General features: G+C 36.7%; 1 protein-coding gene across 4 annotated transcripts in view; it reads right to left on the bottom strand.

Annotated features, from left to right (window-relative positions):
- Sppl2a (signal peptide peptidase like 2A) overlaps positions 1-13,783 on the bottom strand; it is a 94,492-nt gene that overhangs the window by 20,747 nt on the left and 59,962 nt on the right. For 2 of the 4 annotated variants that reach the window (XM_069995419.1, XM_069995418.1), the window contains 9 exons: positions 11,238-11,357; positions 10,391-10,573; positions 9,840-9,929; positions 8,765-8,898; positions 6,876-7,027; positions 4,294-4,390; positions 3,259-3,360; positions 2,132-2,213; positions 1,070-1,144 (listed from right to left, as the gene is read on the bottom strand). In XM_069995419.1, the coding sequence (XP_069851520.1) occupies positions 1,070-1,144; positions 2,132-2,213; positions 3,259-3,360; positions 4,294-4,390; positions 6,876-7,027; positions 8,765-8,898; positions 9,840-9,929; positions 10,391-10,573; positions 11,238-11,357 (1,035 nt within the window). The remainder of the gene's footprint in view (positions 1-1,069; positions 1,145-2,131; positions 2,214-3,258; positions 3,361-4,293; positions 4,391-6,875; positions 7,028-8,764; positions 8,899-9,839; positions 9,930-10,390; positions 10,574-11,237; positions 11,358-13,783) is intronic. The other 2 variants (XM_069995417.1, XM_069995416.1) reach the window with 1 other exon arrangement.

Below are 13,783 nucleotides of genomic sequence, written 5' to 3'. Positions count from 1 at the left end.
CCAATCTATTGTAGCAGGAGAAGGAGGTAACATTTTGAAGTAGCACTCTATGAGTGCCTGAGCACCCATTTTAGGTTTCACAGTACAAATCTAAGAGGGAAACAGTGAAAGAAGATACAGGCTCAGTTTTGAAAAATATGTCTGACTATAATATTTTCCATGGGAAGGTTACACAAGAGAAAGCACTTGATTATTTTTAAAACCATCTCACTGATATCTAAGCTGAGTAAAAAGATAAAATCCCTGCCTGAAAAAATCTTTTCCTCATGCTAAGCTTTTGGTTACAGAGGGGTTAAATCACAGCAGTTTAGTAAGATAACTATTTATTAATAGGAAGAAAATTCTCGGTTGTGAACCCATTTCCATAAAATTAATCTGGCTAATCGTCTGGTTGTTATTTAAAATATTTAGTGAAGATCTTCAGTGACTCCCTCCCATATATTTAAAGACAGCTGAGTACCAACCACATTTTGTTTTTTATTTTGTGTGAGTCCTGGGGCTTAAACTCAGGGCTCGGACACTGTTCCTTTGTGTTTTAGCTCAAGACTGATGCTCCACATCTTGAGCCACATTCTACCTCTGGCTTTTTGATGGTTAATTGGAGGTAAGAGTCTCATGGACTTTTCTGCTTTGGCTGGCTTTGAACTGAAATCCTCAGACCTCAGTCTCCTGAGTACCTAAGATTAAGATGTGAGCCACTAGCATCTGACATCACTTTTTTTTTTTTTCTTGAGGCCAGAATCAGTTTAGTTATGTTTTCCTTATGATTTTCCTATCTCGGTCCTATTTCCTAAATCTGGGGTCACATGCTCAGCTAAGAAAAATTACATTTAAAAGAAGAAAAAATGTAGACATTCTGATTTTTACATCAATCAGAAGACTTCATTTTTTCAGGGGGAGGGAAATGGGAATGTACTAACTACTAAAGGACCAGTGTTAATGACAATTCTACTAATGGAATTCACTGAATAGTAAATGTCTACAAAACCAACAATCTAAGACTAGGTTAAGATTCTCATCTTTTGGCATGCTTCTTCATGAGTTAATAAAATATATACAATGATCATACCTTTGTGATGAATGGTGTTATGAAAACAAAAAAAACATCATAGAGGAGGAGAAGGCCTAGAAGTATCACACATGACTGTTGAGAAAAGAAACAAAGTTAAAGGTCAAACTTCCCTTATCTAAATTAAGAGATTAATGTATTTTGCAAATACAAATAAAATGTGAAAATACATTTGCATACTATTTTAAAAGGTGTTCTATGGTTATAATTGTCTATTGCTGTTCTAGAAACATTAAAGTTCTTATCATTTTTATCCGATTTGCTTAAAAGAAATCACTGAGTCAATGAAATGTTCTTCCTTGATATTCAGTCTTATAAGAATTTTATGATTTGGGTATATGAATGATTAAACATTTTAACTAGCAAAGCAGTGGTTGACTTTGCTCAGGGTTAAGATTAATTGCAAAAGGATAAAATAGGGCTGGGAAGGTGGCTCAGTGGTAGAGTGCTTGCCTTGCATGCATGAGGCCCTGGATTCGATTCCTCAGCACCACATAAGCAGAAAAAGCCGGAACTGGTGCTGTGGCTCAAGTGTTAGAGCACTAGCCTTGAGCTGAAGAGCTGAGGGACAGAGTCCAGGCCCAGAGTTCAGGCCAAAAAAAAAAAAAAAAAAAAAAAAAAGGGATAAAATAGAGCTTTGTGAAGTGATGAGAAATGTTCAGGACTTCATTGGCATGGTGGTAACAGATGTTACCCATTTGAAAATTTTCAAGAAACAGTACATTTAACATGGTGTTTTTTGTGTTTTACATAAATATGAAGAGGCACGTAGGCATTGAGCCTTTGTGCATTTTAAAAGTGGATGCACGGGCAGGGAATGTGGCTTAGTGGTAAAGTGCTTGCCTAGCATGCATGAAACACTGGGTTCGCTTCCTCAGTACCTTACAAAACAGAAAAAGCCCAAAGTGGCACTGTAGCTCAAGTGGTAGAGTGCCAGCCTGAGCAAAAATAAACTCAGGGATAGGTGCCCAGGCTCTGAGTACAAGACCCAGAAGTGGCAAAAAAAAGAAAAAGTTGATGCAAATTATGTATTTTTTTTGTTAGCAAAACAATATACTTTACCTTGAAGTTGGGTAACTTCAGTGTTTTAATTAAATTGAGGCAGAAAGCAATGCCCAAGATATCCTGTAATATCCAAGCCCACCTAAAATAAAAAAAGATATTACCCTATAGTTTTATTCATATGTTTTAGATGAATCTTTAAAAATCAAACTTTTCTAAAAAATTAGATCACTGTAGTAATGTCATTAAATTGCTGTGACTTGATTGTTCAATTATTAAACATGTATCATATATAAGCTGATGTTTGCCTTAGTCTTTGGGCTTATATACATCTCTTTCCAGAAAGTTAGCTGTTCAGAAGGGTCACTACTGTTGATATATATCCAGACAGCTTGAACATAAGTGACAGCTCTTGTAACTTACTCTACTAGAAACTGTCATACGTAACTACTAATTGATAGTTATACATGAAACTGTGAAGCTGTATGAACTTTATTTACCAAATTTTAGACTATTAAGTCTTACAGGTCATCCAAAGCTTTATTGATATGCCATTAAATAAGCCTAAGTATGTATTTTTTAGGTTATCTTTCCTGCAAAGGGTAGATCCCTTCTATATCTTCTCTCTGCGAATGGACAGATACTTTGCACACCCCCTTCACTCTAACAGAAAGGGCAGCCTAATCTACATATGCTTTCACATTTTCCTTTTTCACTTAAATACATATCCTGGTTGAGGCTAGAGATGGGAGGGGGAATAATGAGTGAGAACAATAGAAAGGGTGACACTGATCAAGTGGCACTGTATTTATAACTTCACTTATGGAACTGTAACCTCTTTGTACAACTACTTAATAACAAAAATTTTAAAACAGCATATCCTGGAAATCACTGCCTTATTAGTTCAAAAAGATCTTTATATTTTTTAGGGTTAGACTGAATTCCACTGTAGTATATCATAATTAAGCATATTCTTAAAATCTAGGTGTTTAACTCATAACTCATATTTCCTTCTCTGTATAAGCTCAAATCATTAGCATAAGATCTGCTCATTTAAAAAGGAGCTTCTTTCAACATGTGTTCTTAAACACAAAACAATTCCATAGCAATTGTAATGAATGAGATTAAGGCAAGATATAAAACAATCTATCCTTCAATATAACACTGAATATATCAAGTATTCATACCTATCCTCATTTCTAAACACAGCCCAAACAACAGCTACAGCTATACATAGTCCAGAGAGAAAAATAAGTCTCACTTCAATGCTTTTGCCACGACACGTAATCCTAAAAAAAAGAATGAAATTGTTTAGTTTATGTTATAGATAAAGTAAATGTTTCTCTGATATAAAAAGTGACAACATAAACCAGTCACAAGGTGTGTGGGGGGGAGGTAGGGGAGGATTGGTGGCTCATTCCTGTAATCCTAACTATTCAGGAGGCTGAAATCTGAGGATTACGGTTCAAAGCCAGCCTAGGCAGGAAAGTCCATGAGACTCTTATCTCCAATGAACCACCAGAAAATTGGAAGTGGCGCTGTAACTCCAGAGGTAAAGTGCTTGCTTTGAGCTGAACAAATCAGGAACAACACCCAGGCCCTGAGTTCAAACCCCATGCTGATTAAAAACAAAACAACAAAATAGTCACAGAAGTGACTGAAATATCAATTTAGCAGTCACAACTGTAAGTAAAATAACTAACACATGATGATCAGTCCAACTTTTTTTTTTTTTTTTGTCAGTTGTGGGGCTTGAACTCTGGGCTTGGGTGCTGTCTTCGCACTCTTCAGCTCAAGGTGAGTGCTCTACCACTTGAGACACAGCGTCACTTCCGGTTTTCTAGTGGTTTATTAGAGATAAGAGTCTCACGAACTTTCCTGCTCAGGTTGGCTTTGAACCATGATCCTCAGATATCAGATTCCTGAGTTGCTAGGATTACAGGCATGAGCCACCAGCGCCGGCCCGGCCAGTCCAACTTTTTATGATGATGAAGTGTTCTAGATTTGTGCTGTCCAGTACAGTTGGCATGAACCACACATGAGTACTCAATACTTAAAGTGTGTCTGAGAGTGAAAGCTTAAAAATTTCATTTAACTTGAATTAGTTTACATTTAAACTAATAAGTCTAATGCATATTGGACTTCACAGGTTAAAAAAAAACACTTTTCCTTTTCCTTATATTAAATGATCAATTATATAGCATTTCCTAGGAGATACATACGTGCATTGTCCACATGGTATCTTATGAATTAGTGCAGCAAGACAGTTGTACAGACTCATTGCTGATGCTATGCAGAATATTGCTATTATAACATAAACTAGAAAAAAAAACATCAAATTATGTAACAACAGAAAATGTGATAAAAATATTTATATAAGCAATATTATTTCTTTGGCTTTCTTTATTAGACCATGATACATTTATTTAATGCATTCATTATCTGAATTAGTTACTAAGCTAAAATTATTTAGATTCTGAATTTTAGAAGTAGGCATTTTAGGTGTTGTTTTACTTCCAATATACTTTGGTAGGATTGCTTAAAGGCTGAAGAGTCTCTATATTTCCTATTACTTAGTAATTCAAATGACATGTATTTTAATGATAAAATAATATGAATTATATACTTATGAATATTTAATTTAACTATAAGGAATAAAGTACTAACAAATCTTAAAAAAAACATTTTTAGAAATTCACCTTAGGAATGAAAATTAATACCTGCTTTAAGACATTAACCATGTTATCTGTATTCTGCTATAAAACTGTGTCTGTAATAACTTGACCTGTGGTAAAGCTAAACCCATTTAAACAAACCTCTTTGTTATGATATGACCTTAAGTTCATTAAAACTGACAGGTATTTTTCTATATTATCCGATTTATCTCAGAGTTATTTAAAATCCAAGCTATGTGACCTCTTTGTTGTTACAAAGGGGGATTACTATACTTTAAAGTCTTTCTTTTCTGAACTCCCTTTAAAAATTTCACAATTGAAATACAAGTTGTACCTGAATCTTTCAAATTCTACTTAATTTTAGGCAACTTAAAACAGATACTTAGAAGAGTAGGTAGTACATACAGGCTTTATATGTGTTACTCATTATTTTTGTCATTAGTTATATATGGTAATGTGAGCAGATAGTCATAGACTGTCATTGATTTTTGTAAGTTACCTACCAAAGTTGCCCTACAGGCTTCTTGAAGCCCTCCTAGAGTTTTAGTGTCACATTCAATATCAGATCATATCTATTTAGTTAATGTAACTAATTGTCAGTTTCTTTCCTAACCATTTCTTAATTATATAATGGCAGAATAACTTTAGAAATTGCGTAATGTATCAAGAGATGCTAATAATTTTAACAATAAGAAGGAACTATTCAGTGGTAAAGCATTGCCAGAGTCATAATTAAGGACCATGTCCTGGGATAACTCTGAGAGTGAATGGCCTTCCTATACAAAAATATTGATATATAAACAATGTCAGCTTTTTAAGCAGCAATAAGTTTAAAGAAATTTCTCATCATAAGATAAAATACATTTTATGGGGCTGGGAAGGTGGCCTCAGTGGAGGAATGCTTGCCTTGCAAGCATGAGGCCCTGGGTTCAATTCCCCAGCACCACATAAGCAAAAAGAAAAAAAGCTGAAAGTGACGCTGTGGCTCAAGTGGTAGAGCGCAAGCCTTGAGCTGAAGGGCTGAGGGACAGTGCCCAGGCCCAGAGTTCAGGATAAGACAGAGGTTTTGCTTTTCTATCAAAGACCACTACTACAATATCAACAAGAATCAGATATGGATCAAACAATTGATTACTAAAATTAGCTATAATGCCAACATAATGCAGTGTTCTTCTCTTCAGTCTCACCAACATACTAAGATGATATACCAGTTAGATTTTAGACCATAAGCAAATATCTATATGTCCTCACAAATGGAATGATCCTGTTTGTACGAGTAAAACAAGATCAACTATATTTGGGGGTAATCAGATTCCATAAATCAGTAACTGGAATAATCTTCTATTTGATGCAAGTATATATAACCCTGATAAAGTCTTAGTCCATAGCCTAGATACTAGGCTAACAATTTTTTGTCTGTGGGGAAACTTCAGGATCATAAACAGTCTTTTCAAGTAATTCATGAGGATGTGCAGGCAATCTGGCTGCGGCATCTGTCACCCCACTGATTGCCAGGGTTGATTTGGCTGATTTGGCTGGCTAGGCAGTGTCCCTTTCCTCCCTCACCATTCCGTGTGCATCCCTCTCGAAGCTGCGGGTGCCACCATCCCAATAGAGGAGGACCGGCCTTCAGTAAAGGGTATATGAGTAGCTTTGCTCCCCTGCTGCAACCGCCAAACAAGCTCTCAAGTAATTCATGAACAAATGTTACTATCACAAAACATAAGAGTATTTATTTTACCTGAATTACAAAAAAATCAAAGCTGGACACAGGTGGCCCATGCCTGTAATCCTAGCTACTCAGGAAGCTGAGATCTGAGGATTGTGCTTTAGAGCCAGCCAGGGCAGGAAAATCTGTGAGATTCTTATCTTCCATTAACCACCAGAAGACCAGAAGTGGAGCTGAGGCTCCAAGTGGTAGAGTACTAGCCTTGAGCAAAAAGAGCTCCAGGACAGTGCCCAGGTCCCCAAGTTCAAGCCCTACAACTGACAACGAAAGACATTTTTTTTTTTCAGAGTAACAGAGATCTAAAACTTCTGGAAAGTTTTACTTGTATCCTTTCTAGATAAAAATGCTTCCAAGAAATAATGTATGACAAAAGCAACAAACATAAAATATGACTTCTTACCCAACCACTTATAGAAGAAATACAGTAAGACCATCATAACACAGCAGATGACCACAAATACTACAACTGTAAGAGGACTGAAAGTTACATATTCTTCCTTCTTTTTCCTCATTTCTCTTTCCTCGGTGCTTGTTATTGTCTTTAAGTTTTCCCTGTATAAATACACATAGGAACTTCAGTATTCACTATCAAATATATTTAAAAAATCTACATCATTTTGCTTCTGATTACAAAAACACTATATTTTAAAACTAAACACTATAAAGAAATATTTAATTATTGCCATATACACAAATATTTAATTATTGATATATAAGCAAATCAATGCTTATGGATATTCATATCATCTAATTTAGAAATTATTTACATTGACATAATACATTTCTAATTAATAACTAATATTTCTTACATACTACTATCAACTTACAGATAGTGAAGCACTTCTAAAATTAGCTTCTTTTAAATGTAAAGACTAAATTCTATTGACTAATAATATTTATTACATGCCTACCTTGTGCTCATCAATGTAATTTGAAGGGTTGTAAATAAAGAAGTACAAGACATAGATAGCTTCATCTACCTATATTTAATTGTCTTGTCTCTAATTCTCTTAACAAACCTAGCTGGGTTTGGCCATTCTGATAACTGCAAAAGTGGCTCATGCACCAAGCAATTACTAGGGATCTTGTAAGAAAAAAAAAAATCAAAATCTTAAATTTAGACAGTTTGCATGCATGTTACAATTTGAGAGGCAATAGGTTTTGGAAAACTATAATTTACTAATCCATGTAGAATGTGATCTTAGAGATCTCAGACCTTATATATACCCTGTGCTTTAGGTATACATGGAATGTGTACAAGCCTAATATCTAATATAAACAAAAAAAAATGAAGCCACATTGGTTATGCCCCAATACAGGAGGAACTGAAAAATTCCCTTCCTTCTCTTGATGATTTTTTTAGATGTGAACAAATGGGCATATTAGGATATTAAGTATTTTTACCTTTCCTGGGAGAAAGAACTAAATATGTAAATTAAGAGTCTTTTAGCCAGGCACTGGTGGCTCACGCCTGTAATCCTAGCTACTCAGGAAGCTGAGATCTAAGGATCGCAGTTCAAAGCCAGCCCAGGCAGAAAAGTCCATGAGACTCTTATCTCCAATTAGTCACCAGAAAACTGAAGTGGTGCCATGGCTCAAGTGTTAGAGAGCTTGCTGTTAGCTGAAGGGCTCAGGGATAGCGCCCAGGCCCAGAGTTCAAGCTCCATGACTACCAAAAAAAAAAAAAAAAAAAAAAAGTCTTTAACCCAGGTACAGTGAAGGGAGAGTTTGAGGGATTGTGGTTCAAGTCCAAGTTAGCAAAAAGAAGTTCATGAGATAGCAACTCAACCAATGTCTGGATGCAGTGGCATGCATCTGTTACCTGTGAGGGGAGCACGGTGGCTGGGTGTTGTGGCATGTGTCTCTCATCCTGAGTTACAGAAGAAAGCACAAGTAGAAGGATCACAGCCCAGCCTGGCTTAGGCATAAAGCAAGACCCAACCACAAATAACTAATGCAAGAAGGGGCTAGAGGTGTGACTCTAGAAGTAGAACGCCTGCCTAGCAAGCACAAGGTCCTATAACCCCAGCACCACCACCAAAAGAAAAAGCCTTCCAAGTGGCTTCAGTGTTTTATCAACAGGGTAATTAGAGGAACCTATAACTCTCTTCTCTTTTCCTCTTAGTAGAAAGATAAATGACTTAAATAAGAATAACCCTACAACTGGTCTTACTGGCACTATATTCTGAGGTCAGGTGAAAATCTGAAATGTCATCATACAGTTAAAATGATTATAAAACAATTACTTTCAATCATTTTTCACAAATTGTAAAGGTTGAATAAACTTACAATTCAATAAGTCCACTCCAGTATCCTCCTAATGCCACAGTGAACACAGAAATTACAAAAATAACCACCATAGTATAGTCAAAGTCAGGCCGTGGTGGTAAGTACATTTTTACAGTAATGTTACTTCCAAAAGTCTAAGAGGCAATTTGACAAAACACAGAAATGAATTTTTACTCTACTATTCAGTGTAGTAGCAACATTAATTCACATTTTATTCTGAAGTGGAAATTTCATCAGACAGTCAAGGCTAGACATCATGATATATTCTTTTTTTTTTGGTCGTTCTGTGGGGCTTGAACTCTGGGCCTGGGCGCTGTCCCAGAGCTCTTCAGCTCAAGGCTAGCGCTCTACCACTTGAGCCACAGTACCACTTCCGGTTTTCTGAGTGGTTTATTGGAGATAAGAGTCTCACGGTTGGAGCCTGGACTGGCTTTGAACCTTGATCCTCAGATCTCAGCCTCCTGAGTAGCTAGGATTATAGATGTGAGCAACCCGGCGCCCGCCCTCATGATATATTCTTTAGTCAAATATAGGAGAACTGACTTTGGTCTAGAAAATCTTTTACCATCATGAGGTTAAGAGATTAAGAGATGATTTGAGAGATTCTAAAAGAACTCAAAACATATCTCAAAGCCTGGGCTTTCAGACACTTTAGGACAAAAGAGAGGTGGTACTTTTCAAATACAGACTTCCTAGAGCAAGGGCACTGATGGCTCACACTTGTAATCCTAGCCACTCAGGAAGCTGAGATGTAAGGATTACAGTTTGAAGTCAGCCCCAGCAGGAAAGTCTATAAGACTCTTACCTCCACTAACCTACCAAAGAGCCGGACATGGAGCTGTGGCTCAAGTGACAAAGCACTGGCCTTGAGCAAAAGAAGTGCAGGGACAACACCCAGGCCCTGAGTTCAAGCCCCAAGACCAGCAACAACAACAAAAAAAAACCACTACAAAAACAACCTTACTAGACCTTTGATCTTATTAGCAAATGGAGCATACAGTACAATCAAAATTAAGTGTCAGTGATTAATGAGTTGTATTTATAAATTTCATCTAATATGTAATTATTAATTTACCTGTTTCATGTCTTTAAAGTCTTTTTGACTTATAAATGCAATTGGTATTTTCACATCTTGAAATTCAGATCTATTCCCTGAGGGACGAAACTAAAAGGAAAAAAACATGAAATTTGTGAGCTACTAATATACTTACTGAATAAAAATAAAATACATTATTCTAGTAAATGTAAAAAACTATCATGTCATTATAAAACAAAATTGCAGGACTTCTTTCTTAATAATATGTAAATTCTCAAAATAGAATCCTTTTAACATGAACTTAATCTGACACTACAGAGGACATCATATGTGTTACTCTGTTGTAACATATGCACATACCTGTACTTAATATATACATGCATATGTATTTGTTTCTTATGAAGTCTCCTCTGCTCTAGGAATAAAACAAAAACTATAAAGCTATCTAATTAAATGCCTACTAGATCCAGAATGTTTGTTAAACAAAGAATCCTACCATCAGATTATTCAAATTTCCCTCTAATCACACAAAAAGGAGTTAATTTGTGATATTTGATGTAAGGAGCTGAAAAGAATTTATTATAACTTACGAGAACACTGTTATTGGCAACCAACAATGCATCAGCACCCCCTTTCTGTGCAATTCTGGCTTTTTCCAGAAAATGGCAGGGTCCCCACTGTACCACAACTGCTTTATTGTTCATGCCATGGAGAGGAAGATCAGAAAGGTTGCATAGTGGTGTGCTAGTAAGATCCATCAAACTTCTGGAAGTCTGAAAGTAAGAAATGCCTTTAATGTGACAATCATCCTTTCAGTGAGGAGGCACCAATGTTAATTTATTTCAATGTTCTTTAGTGTCTAGGGCAAAGCTCAGTGCAATGTGGAGGTGTACTCAGCATGTGTGAGGTGTTGGGTTCAATCCTCAACACCACCAACAAACACAATGCTCTTTTTAAAATTAGAAATAAATATTTTGACCACAAGCTTAGGTAAGTATTTAAAAATTCTCTAGCTTTTCTCCCATAGAGAAAAGTACTTGAGCAAAATCAATAAAGTAATTATTAATCACCAAATATCAAAGTTAGTTTACCCACTAAACATAATGATGGCTCACTGTCAGTTCTTCAAATATTTTCATGAATAAAACGGTAAACACGACGAGTGCCAGTGGCTCACGCCTGTAATCCTAACTACTCAGGAGGCTGAGATCTGAGGATCGCCATTCAAAGCCAGCCCAGGCAGAAAAGTCCGCGAGACTCTTATCTCCAGTTAAGCACCAGAAAACTGGAAGTGGTGCTGTGGCTCCAGTGGTAGAGCGCTTCCCTTGAGCTGAAAAGCTGAGAGAGAGCGCCCAGGCCCAGAGTTCAAGCCCCATGACTGACCTCCCCCCCTCCCCCAAGAAAAGGTAAGCATGATTTAAATACTTAAATACTTACTGCATTTTCTAGGGTAGTTGGAAGCACTGTCCAAAGAGGATTATATAGCATGCAGTAGTCCTTGGAGGGTAAAGGGGTGCCGCTTCCAGATGCATGCAGAACTGCTTCCTGAGCAGCTGTCTAGGACACAAACAATAACTTTCACACTGGCAAGAACTGAGCCTGTCAGCAACCAAAGACTTAAATAAGGCTATTTATACGTAGACTTATCACATTTCCTGAAGAGGGTAAGTCTTTCAATGAGCTTATTTCTTCTTACTTAAGGAAATAAAAATATGGCTCAGGAATATTGAAACTAGACACATTTGCCTAGAATTATAATTCATGTAATTGTTACTTTATTGGGTTTGTTAATATATATATTATAATATGTAATTCTCCTGGAGAGGATTCTTGTTATGGTGTAATGTCAACCCTCCTTATAGCCTGAAACTTCCCTTCCTAATCATCTGTGAATTATTACTTCAATATTCATGCTTATGTTGAGAGAATCACTCAAAATCGTTCAACCTGCCTTTCCTTCTACTTGCTACTAAGTACCTAAGGTTAAAAAGGTATTATTTCTAAGTATTGTCTTTAGAGAAGGACTAGCTGAAACTTAAAAGTAAATAGTTTTTACTCAAGGATTCAAGATTCTGCTACTACTTATCTAAAAAGACCAAATCCAGACTTTAAAGTATGGGGGGGGGGGAAGAACTAGAATAATTTTCTTTCCTTATGTTTCATTTCCCTCCATCTGGAAAGAAAAAGCAAAAGAAAGGAAGTGATTAGTAAGAAGTGGTTAGTAGGAGCTGTATGTAGTTCAAGTGGTAGAACACTAGCCTTAAGTTAAAAAGCTAAGGGACAATACCTAGGCCCTGAGTTCAAGCCCCAGGACTGGCACCAAAAAAAAAAGTTGTTTGTAAAGGGGTGATACTGACCCAGAGGCACTGTATTCATAAACTGATTTTTTTAATGTCATCTTTACTTTGTATTTTTAAATTTTTTTTATTTTTGCTTATGTGGTGCTAAGGAATCGAACCCAGGGCCTCAGGCATGCAAGGCAAGCGCTCTACCGCTGAGCCACCTTCCCAGCCCCATAAACTGATTTTTTGAATGGTAACTTCTTTGTACCACTACTTAAAAATAGCAAAAACATAATACTAAAAGTAGAAGTGGTTAGCGAACAGCACAATAACCTCTTGCTAGAGTTTTAGCCTCCATCATGGAGGCTGTGATGGCCAACCACTGTGGCTCATGCTCATCCTAGCTTCTAGGAGGATGTGATCTGATGATCATGGTTTCAAGGTAAGCAAAGTCTATGAGATTCTTATCTCCAGTTAACCAGCAAAATACCAGAATACAGAGGTGTGGCTCAAGTAGTAGAGTGCCAGTTTTCAGTAAAACAGCCAAGTCAGAGTGTATGGATCTGAGTTTAAGTCCCCGCATAAACAGAACCAATACTCTACAATAGATATGTTACTGGTTCTCAGTGTCACCACAACTTTTTTTTCTTTTCTTTTCTTTTTTTTTTTTGGCAAATTCTTTATTGTGATTAAGTGATTACATAATTTCACAGTATTGTGGGATAGTGATGCTTAGTTAAAGTCACAAACACATTCTAACTTTCATAGGGCAAATTGTCTATCATGGTCTATAAAGTTTATGACTTCTATGAGCTTTGACAATACAGTTATTTCTTCCACATCCGGTAATATGTACATTCCTTTCCTTTTGTATAGCAACAGCTGTTCCCTCTTTCCCACTTGTTCCCTCCCTCCTATCGCTGCCATTGAGTTGCTTAGCTCATTTTAATCAATGTTCAGAGCAGCTGATAGGTCCCATTGTTCACCACCACTTTCTACAGAGCGCCAATTAAACCTTTCAAGTCAAAAGTCAATACTCCACAGCACAATATATAAAGTATAATGTGACCATGGGTAAACACAAGTGAGCGGCAGCAATTTGCAAATTGCCTTTCCATCAGAGCAATACAGGAGGTAACTTTAAGAAAAAAACCCCATCTTTCTCTTACACAATCCTCAGTTTTAAGTCAAAAGTAACATAGGAATTGAAAAGGTCCTGTGCAGGAAAATGAAGGGTAGGAATTGTGTCTAAAAGACACATTCCAAACCCAGGCCTAAATACCTTCCTGATCACTTACACTTTCCTCTCTAATAATTTACAGACAATCTACATTGGTTTCAGTCCTTCTTTTAGTACTCAAGGTTTGGAGAAATAATGCACAAAAAGTGACCACTTAGATCTACAGAGGTTAAGCATAATTTACTATTTACATAGCTGCTGAATAGGAGCTTAGTGCCAATTAGAAACTTATACGGCATCAGTATAGTCTGTGGGCCATGGGAAATCAGGGTCACCCACTCTGCAGTCTATGAGATGCTTGGGGATACAGCAGAGAAGGAGGCAAGCAGGCTCCTTCTCCACTCTTCATGGGGCTTATATTCTAATTATTGCCTCAATCAAACCTCCTTCCTGGTTTTCACTAAGTAACCTACTATTTAGAGACAGAAGTCAAGTTTGACACAACTTACCATTCACACTAG

Source organism: Dipodomys merriami, unplaced genomic scaffold (assembly GCF_024711535.1).
Source record: "Dipodomys merriami isolate MVZ:Mamm:240054 unplaced genomic scaffold, mDipMer1.0.p SCAF_48, whole genome shotgun sequence".
Lineage (NCBI taxonomy): Eukaryota > Metazoa > Chordata > Mammalia > Rodentia > Heteromyidae > Dipodomys > Dipodomys merriami.
Note: the sequence above shows the minus strand (reverse complement) of the source record. Positions and strands in the feature narration are given on the sequence as shown.